A 9,393-nucleotide genomic window follows, 5' to 3' on the forward strand; every position below is an offset into this window, starting at 1 on the left:
CGAGGGACGAAGCTCCAGTCGACGTCGAGGCACGAAGCTCCAGTCGACGTCAAGGCACATCGAGTTTCAGAAGTCGGCACCGTACCAATGAAACTGGTAATAAAGGTGCAGCAGTGCACTCCATAAGGGCAACCTCGATATGAGTATTCCCATGAAAGGAGGCACGCTTTGAAGGGCTCGTAGAGGCGGGCACGATCGCACTCGATGCCTGGAATGCCTGAGACTCAGCCGGTGGCATTACCGAGGTAACGCACCTAGAAGAAAGAAAGAAAGAAAAACTTACCGGGGATCGAAGCTGCACAGTCCGATTCCAACGAAGGGAAGAGGGTCCCGGCCATTCTGCTCACACGAGGTGAGCCCAGAGAGAGGCCAGGGAAGAAGAAAATACAGCTGCAGGCAAATGAGGCCTAGCCGCATGGCTGAGGCCCAAGAAGGGCCTGCCGGAGGAAAAACACAATAAAAAGTCCTCTTTTTTTTTTTTTTTTTTTTTTTTTTGAAACAAAGAAATACACGATCAATTAACAAACGCACAGCGACTCCCTAACAAAATAAAGAAGCCGCGGTGCCAGAAAGGCACTTAGAAGAACGCAGAGAAGAGAGACAAGGTCTTTCTGGCTCAGCGGAAAACTAAGAACTGAGGACCATGAGGAGGGTATGCGCCCTCTAGTGGATCAGGAAGGCACACACATGCGTGGTGCAGTGTGCAAACTTGAAACTTCAATCAAGTTTGCTTGAAAAGCTGTCCGCGCTGGGGCTCCGTGGATGACGTCACCCACATGTGAGAATATGCTGCCTGCTTGTCCTGGGATAATACTCTTTATTTACAAACTAAGTGGGTAGCAATGGGGGCAGCAGTTGCCCCCACTATAGCCTGCCTCTACATGTCCAACTTTGAGGAGACGTTTGTGTACAGTTCCAACCATTTCTGTCACGTAAAATGCTGGAGACGTTTTATTGATGATGTGTTTTTTGTGTGGACTGGTGGAGAGGAGGAGCTTGATGAATTTCTTATGGAAATTAATCAGAGGGACCCTAACATCAGATTTACGTATAAGAAGGATAGGGCCCGTATATCATTTTTGGACATCAGTCTTTATATTCATGATCGGGCTATCTCCACCAGTCTACACAGAAAACCATCTGACCGCAATGCTCTCCTCCAGTATAAAAGCTTTCACCCTCGTTCACTTAAGAATAGCATTCCAGTGGGCCAATTCTCCGCATACGCCGAATCTGTTCAGATGAAACTGAATTTAATAATCAAGCTAAGGATTTGTATTACAAATTTGTTGAACGTGGTTATCCTAAAAAAATTATCAAAAGAGCATGAAAGCGAGCCAAGAATTGTCACCACTCTTGGCTTATGCGTCCAACAGAGAAGGACAGTGATTCTCATACGGTGTGTGTTTTACCATTTACCAGTAAGAGTAATGCTATCAAGAAAATAATCTTAAAATATTGGCCCATTGTCCAATACCATTCTCTATTTAGGGATACTCCTAAATTTGCCTTTACCAGGGCCAGTAACTTGGGTGAAAAGCTTAGACGCAGGAGGCGACCTTATTGCAGACAAAGATTGTCAGCTCACAAACCTTGTGGTCATTGTAGCACCTGTAACTTTATATGGGGTCAACCCTTTATATTTATTCCAAATTCACGGGGTAAGAAGTTTGATCTCACTACGGGCACCAACTGTGATTCCCAGGGAGTTGTGTACTGCGTGATCTGCCCCTGCGGTTTATTGTATATTGGTCAAACCAGCAGAAAAATTAAAACTCGTATTGTTGAACATCTTAGCAACATCCGCAGGGGCAGAGAGTCCGCCCCCCTGGTGGATCACTGGTTGAGGGAGGATCATTCGTTACAAGATCTTAAATATACAGTGCTTATCCACATTGATCAATATGAAGGAGATATATGTAAACTTTTATTGCAGAAAGAACAGCGTTTCATTTATAATTGGAATACCTTATCTCCTGATGGTTTAAATTCAGAAATCGAGTGGTTAAACATGTAGGCGTATGTGTGGTGCCCTCGGATATTACGCCATTTCCGCTGCTTAAATTGCAGCATTCCAATCTACCGGGTGTATTAGTGTGTGTATGTATTTAAACCCGGAAGTTAGAGCGACTTTAGCCAGTTCCTCTTCCGGTGTCGTTCCCCGATGTAGTTTGCCTGAGAAGGTATGTTTAACAACCATTACATTGATTATAGAGAAGTCTTGATATTTGGTAGATGATTGGTGAGATTCAGTTATAATATTGAATGTGTATTTGATTGATTGCTGTAATGTTTTTAATGTTAGTCTGTTTTTACCTAGACCCCTCCTGACGAAGAAAACGAAACCTGGGTCGGGGGGCCAGGCATTGAAGTAAAAAGCACTTGGCACTTTATCTAGCACTTTAAGAGCACTTCAGCACATTACATAAAAAATTCCTTGCACAGTTTGTACTTTTGCACAATCCATTGACGCTGCTATTGACTTTTATTCTTGTTCCACCATGGGTACGATAAAAAATGGTCGGATCTTTTAGACATTGCGATATACTATCTAATCATATAATTAGTTGCAGCGTTATTGGAAACTGAATCATCATTTTGTTGGGAATGATAGATGTTTGATTTTAATATATTGGCTTGATAGCTAAAAACATAATAAAGAGCTGTGATTTAATAAAGATCACTATTATTTTCATCACAGAATCTTAGTGATTTTCTCCCTACTAGTAAATTTAAGCTTTGCTAGTGGTGTCATATGCACTGTGGATGCCATATGGCCGAGAAGAACCATCATGCGTCTTGAAGAAATGGTCGGAACAGTGAATCTGCTGACAGAGGCTGAAGAGAGCCGATAGCCAATCTGGAGGGAGAAATGCTCTCTTGAGAACAGTATCCAGAATAGCCCCAATGAATTGAATGCACTGACATTTATCTACTGTTGTGGCTCATTCTGGGAAACTATATAAGCATTTAGTTTGAAACTTGTATAGTAACAACGAACAAGACTTCAATTAGTTTAAACCTTGAAAACAAACTTCTGAGCTATTCCATCAAATCTGTGCTAATTTAACCCCTTTTTGTGTTGAGTAAATATATGAATTCAAACAGCTGGTAACAGTAAAATCAGGTTTTGAAAATCTCTTTATTTTACAGTCTGTTGCATATATCTAGTTACACCATAGACTTAAGCATAAGTTTTGACTAGGAAACCCTGATTTAAAAAAAGAAAAAAAAAGCCACTTAAAAAACAGCATTCAAGTGGATCTCACATGACTATTACCAATTGTTTTAACAGAGACTAAGGGGCCAACATTCAAAACTAAAGCTAACATTAAAAATATAGTTAGTTCCAGATTTGACTGCAGGTAATGCATGAAGGGCCAGATTCTATAAATGGGGCCTAATTCAATAAATAAATCAACTTGGGCACCAGTATATTAAGCCAGGGTTTTCTTGGCCTAAAATACCGGTACTTAACTGAGTCCATGCCCAAACTCTAACCCAAACCAAGCCTACTTACCAGTGGACGCCTCAGCTTAGATGCCTACATCAAAGTGGTAGGTGCCTATCAGCCAATTAATATTTTTAAACATTTTTTTAATTGGGTTTTAATTGCACTTTTAATTATCAGCGCCATTTAAGCTAATTTAAGTTAGGTGCTTAAATCAGTAGGTGCCTTTTATAGAATCAGGGCCCAAATGCTGTAGCATGGGTATTAACGTATACACTAAAGATGTTCGCAAATTGTATTTAAATGGCTGTAAATGAGGTCAGTAAGCATTCTTTCAGAATGCTCAGACAGAAAGCACTATATACATCTCCCTCGTTATTCGCGGGGGATAGGGGCAGAGTCGGACCGCGAATAGGGAAATACCACGAATATCCGCCTCCCTCCCGCCTTCCCCTGGCCTTACCTGGTGGTCTAGCGGGCTTTCGGGGCAGGAGCGATCTTCCTACGCTCCTTCCCCGTGCAGATCGCCAATAGGAAATGACTGCCGTGAGTTCCCGTAGTCTCTCGAGACTACAGCGGGCGCTCACGGCAGCCATTTCCTATTGGCGATCTACACAGAGCAGGAACGTAGGAAGATTGCTCCTGCTCCGAAAGCCCGCTAGACCACCAGGTAAGGCCGGGATGCTGGGGGGAAGACAAAAATATGGGGGGGGTTTCCCCCTTCCCCCCCAAAAATCACAATTATGTGAAATCGCAAGTGTGGAAACCGCGAATGGGGAGGGGGAAGTGTAATGCACAGAAGGAAACGATGGCCTAAACCACAAAATGATTTTGACCAGGTAAGGGCAGCATTGAAGGTTTTCAGATTTCTTGTCAATTGTTCACAATGAACTGAAGGTTTTGTCTTCTTTTCCAAGAAAAAGGAAAGCTCTTCAAGTTAAAGCATTGATAGTGATAAACAATCATTTGCGTGAGTCCGACCAAAACCAAAAGTGAAAGCACACATCAGCATGTTTTTCTATTCTTAAATATAAGTCTTAAAAATTTAAGTGAAAATAATTTTTTTTTAAAGGCTCATATTTAAAAGCTCAGAACAGAATGCATACAAGACCTGTGCTCACCATAAAACCTTTGTGTGCATGTGCCAGGCACAGTCCTCCCCTTAGCATAAATTAACAGTGCATATCATTTGCATATTATTTCTTTTGTGCATCGCTTTGCAATGCTTTGTGCTGTTGATGTTGCATTATGGGCTTTTTGCACAGTTTTGAGCATCAGCCTATAAGTTGCACCAAACAGTGCAAAATATATTAACAGGGCTCTTCAGCTTGAAAAAGAGACAGCTGGGGGGGGGGAAGAAATATGATTGAAGTCTACAAAATCCTGAGTGGTGTAGAACGGGTACAAGTGGATTGATTTTTTACTGCATCAAGATTTACAGAGTAATACTTTTAAAACCAATAGGAGGAATATTTTTTCACTCAGAAAAAAATTAAACTCTGGAACACATTGCCAGAACATGTGGCGAGAGCGGTTAATGTAGCTGGTTTTAAGAAAGGTTTGGACAACTTCCTGGAGGAAAAAGGTCCATAGTCCGCTGTTGAGACAGACATAGGAGAAGCCACTGCTTGCCTTGGATCGGTGGCATGGATTTTTGCCAGGTACTTGTGTCTTGGATTGGCCTCCGTGAAGACGGGATACTGGGCTAGAAGGATCATTGGTCTGAATCAGTAAGGCTGTTCTTATGTTCTTACATTAAGCCCCTCCCCCCTTTTATGAAGCTGCATTAAGAGTTTTTTATTGCCGGCCATGGCATTAAAAGCTCCGACGCTCATAGAATTCCTCACCAGCATCAGTAAGTAATCCTATATGAAGATATTTTGCAACACACTGTATGTAAACCCTATATTGTAACACTGTTAATGTAAACTGTAACCTGTTCTGAGCTCTTTGGGGAGAACAGGATATAAATAATAATAATAATAGCTTTATTTATCCCGTCATACCTTTTCAGTTCAAGATGGTGTACAAGAGGTGCTGTAAGGACAGCAAGGAGCATCAATCAGATTTGGGGGGGATGTAGAAAGACCGTTATGTGATGAGGTGGCATAGGGAAGGAGGAAGGGTTGAGTAAGATGAGATAGGTGTAGCGCAAAATTGAAGGATCAGGTAAATTTGTCGCAATAGGTGGGTTTTTAGTGATTTTCTGAAAGAGTGGTATGTTAGAATTCAGGATTAGGTCACTTAAGTTGTTGTTCCAGATCCCCGCTTAAAAGGAAAGTGTTCTGTTGAGGAATCTTTTGAATTTGCATCCTTTAGGAGAAGGGAATGAGAACAGTAGTGTTCTGCATGAGAAGCGGAGTTTGTCCTGCAGGGCGAGGTGTTTCAGGAGGTAGGTGGGTGCGGTGCCGAAAAGAGTCTTGAAGCAGAGGCAGACGATTTTGAAAATTATTTTTGCTTCTATAGGTAGCCAGTGGAGTTTCTTGTAGTATGGGGTGATGTGGTCAGATTTTTACAAGCCATAGATTAGTTAGACGGCTGTGTTCTGGATAAGTCTCAATTTCTTGATGGTTTTTTGGTGAGATCCTAGGTAGATTATGTTGCAATAGTCCAGTGAGCTTAGGACCAGAGAGTCGACCAACAGTTTGAATGAGGTGAAATCAAAGAATGGTTTTAGTGGGCGAAGTTTCCACAGTAAGTGGAAGCATTTTTTGATTAGGATGTTGGTATGGGATTCGAGTGTCAGTTGCTGGTCTAAGGTTACTCCTAGGATTTTGATGATTGGGTTGATTGGGAAGTTTCTTCCATTTAGGTTGATAGTAGCTACAGTTGGCTTCTTTGTTGGGGGAGGCCATAAATATTTTGGTCTTTCCTGGGTTTAATTTAGTTTGGAGTTTGTTGATCATTGTTCTACTTGGTTGATGATAGGTGCGACAAAGTGACTGGTTTCAGAGTGAAGTAATTGGTTGACAGTGCAGAGATGGGGATGATTGTGATGTCATCCGCGTGGATGCGAGATTGGAGGTTTAGTTTGAATAAATGTGAAAGTGCATGTTTTTTCTTCCACATTTTCTACTTGATCTATGCTCCTCTTCTAGCCACTATATTATACTTCTACTGTTCATAAGTACAAATATAGGTCCAAAGAGGTACCCCAATTGATACTGAGACTGTGCCTTTGGTAGTCAGTATAATGTTTTTAGGGGGTTTTTATGCACCAATGTCAAACCAAGAACGGTGCTTAATACTCAGAGCTGTAAAAAAAATAAAAAAATACTAGTTTTAAATAATATTTAACAAGTTTTTCTTGATTTTCGTTTTCTCACAATTTATAGCTATCCACCCCTTTTATCAAGCTAAATGCTAAGCCGCCCACAGAACTAGAATGGGCAGCACGGCTTGATAAAAAAGGGGGGTATAATAGGGTTTAATGAAACCAAGATTTTATTTATTTATTTATGACATTTGTTTTACTGCATATTCGCCTTTGACATAGGCAACACAGCGGTATCTATTCCAAATTGTCTCTCAAGTGTTTACGTTCAAGTTTTTGTAAAAATTGCTAATGTTCACTTGTACATCTTTCTACCATCATAAAAGGGACAATTTTAAAGCTCAAAATAAAAGAAATAACAGAGATATCATCTTATCATAAACACCCAGCATGTTGCATTTCATAGCAAGGCTACTTCTGGCCATGAAGAGGAAATTTTATAACTATGTACACTATGGACTCCTTTTACTAAGGTGCGCTAGTGGTTTTAGGGCGCGCGCTAAATGCCTACATAGAGCTTGCGTTAGTATTTTTTGTTTAGCACGTGGTTTGTGTGCGCTAAAAACACTAGCGCACCTTAGTAAAAGGAGCCCTATATCAAAGGTCATTACTGTGCCTAGTGTAGACAGCTGCCAATGTTTACAGTCATAAATGGTGGAACAGTAGCTATGCAAGAAAGCATCTAGCATGAATGATTTTTCAACTGCATGCACGAAAGCAACAACAACAACAACAAAAAAATCCAAAATGCATAATCACCTGTTTGAGATGGAAATTGAGACATGAAGCATCAAGTACAACAAGATAACTAAATATTTCTTTTTTTCTTTACAAAGAGATAATGACGGTATTACTAGGAAGTAAAGTGCGACACCCCTTTCATGCACAGATCAATGCTCCACAAAAAAAAAAAAAAAATGCTGCAATGATTTAAAGAGCCAAGATAAATGGACACTGTCTTTGTGGTAGAGATGTTAAGATCAGCCCAAGAGACATAAATGGAGGGGGAGATGTAAAGGTTCGTCAGTATTTGCCTTCTGATGTTCTAATTTGTGAAGAGCATCTAGTGCTGTGCGTTACAAAAGCGACAGTTGCCATCGCATTTCACCTACATGTCAAACGCCTGCCCGTGTCCTGGTGCATATCACAGGTTGCTCGTGCAAGGCACTACCCAGAATAGTTCTGCTGACCGCTCACATTCATTCAGGGAGAGAGACAACTAGTGAACAATAAAAATGTACATTATCCTCCCTTTCCCAAACTTCCACTCCTGCTATTTTAGGCACTTGCCCAATTCAGCTTTGCTACGGGCCACCCACCTTCCTAAACTTAGCAAGGTAGGTCGCATCATCTGCACGAACTTGGTGCCAGCGGAAGATGGGACGCTCGTAGCAGCCCAGGAGGTGCCATGCCCTCAACTTGGCTCCCTCCCCCGCCCCCAGCCCCCCATTTACCAGCGAGAAGAGGTTGGAGTGGCAATCCTCCAGGCTGGCCCCGTTCGCCACCCAGTTGGCCGCCGCAGTCATGATCCTCGGCGAGCCTGGCCGCCAGGGCCGGGCATGTCTGAGCGAGGGGGGCCGGCAGCGAACGCCGAGAGGACGAGCATCCAAGAAACGCGTTTAGCCGCCTCCACCGCCGAGCCGCCCCCCCCGGCTCCCCCCAGCACAATAGCGCGCGCTGCCTGTTCCCGGAGCAATCGATGAGGCGAGCTCGGCGAGGGAAGGGAAGGGGGGGGAGCGCAGCGCCTCCGCCTCTTCCTCCCTTCGCTCTTTCCCGACTCCGGGCCTCGCCTCGCCTCCTTCTCGTGCTTTCTTTTCAGTCTCGGGGGGGGGGGGGCGCGGGGGAGGGAACGGACGTGGGCGCCGCCGTCGACGTCTTTTTCCACCCGTTCTCTCCGCTTCCTGCCTCCGGCGCTCGGCTTGAGCGCGCGCGCCTACATCCAAACAAGACAGCGCGCGCCCGCGCGCACGGCAGGAACTAACTAAATAAATAAATAAATGACTAGCTTGGGAAACGTTTCGCCTCTCTTTGACAGCAATGGCGTCAGGCTTTCTGCTGCCGCCGCAACTCGCCACCGGATTGGGCGACGCCCCGTCACGTGCTCGGCCTCGGGCTTTTCGACGGCAGCTGCGCGAGCTGAGGCGGTTAGTGCGTTCGCTCGCGCGCGCGCGCGCTCCTACGTCTCGTTTCTAGGAAGGACCACGGGCTGCTGCTGCTGCTGCGCTGGCCGCTGGAGGCGCTGCCGGGCTGAAATTAAATACAGTAACGAGTTTCAAAGTTCGTGTTTCTTTTATTACTGTTAGTTTTCTTTTAGCTCAGGCTTTTTGTACTTGTGACAGCTGCACTAAATATGTTGCCGTCCCTGGAGGGCTTAAGTGAGTTGCTGAGGGATTCGAACCCCCTTTCTCTTGGTCCCATGGCGGGCTGTAACCACTAGATTCCTCCACTCCGGCAGCTCAGTCCTTTTCAGATTGCTCTGAAGACACTGTCAGCTATCCAAAGTTTCTGAAAGGTAATAAATAGAAATTAATTTTAAAAACATATCTTCTTTTTCTTAGCTTTGCTTTACATAAGACTAGCCTTCCTGGGTCAGACCAATGGTCCATCAAGTCCAGTAGCCCGTTCTCACGGTGGTCAATCCAGGTCCCTAGTACCTGGCCAAAACCCA

The 9,393-nt window shown here is 43.7% G+C and overlaps 1 protein-coding gene across 1 annotated transcript in view; it reads right to left on the minus strand.

Annotated features, from left to right (window-relative positions):
- The window catches only part of MED13L (mediator complex subunit 13L), an 802,147-nt gene extending 793,340 nt beyond the window's left edge, over positions 1 to 8,807 (minus strand). The window contains exon 1 of the mRNA XM_033955209.1: positions 8,180 to 8,807. Within this exon, the coding sequence (XP_033811100.1) occupies positions 8,180 to 8,251 (72 nt within the window). The 5' untranslated portion in view covers positions 8,252 to 8,807. The remainder of the gene's footprint in view (positions 1 to 8,179) is intronic.
- Positions 8,808 to 9,393: the final 586 nt, after the last annotated feature.

Source organism: Geotrypetes seraphini, chromosome 8 (genome assembly GCF_902459505.1).
Source record: "Geotrypetes seraphini chromosome 8, aGeoSer1.1, whole genome shotgun sequence".
Taxonomy (NCBI): domain Eukaryota; kingdom Metazoa; phylum Chordata; class Amphibia; order Gymnophiona; family Dermophiidae; genus Geotrypetes; species Geotrypetes seraphini.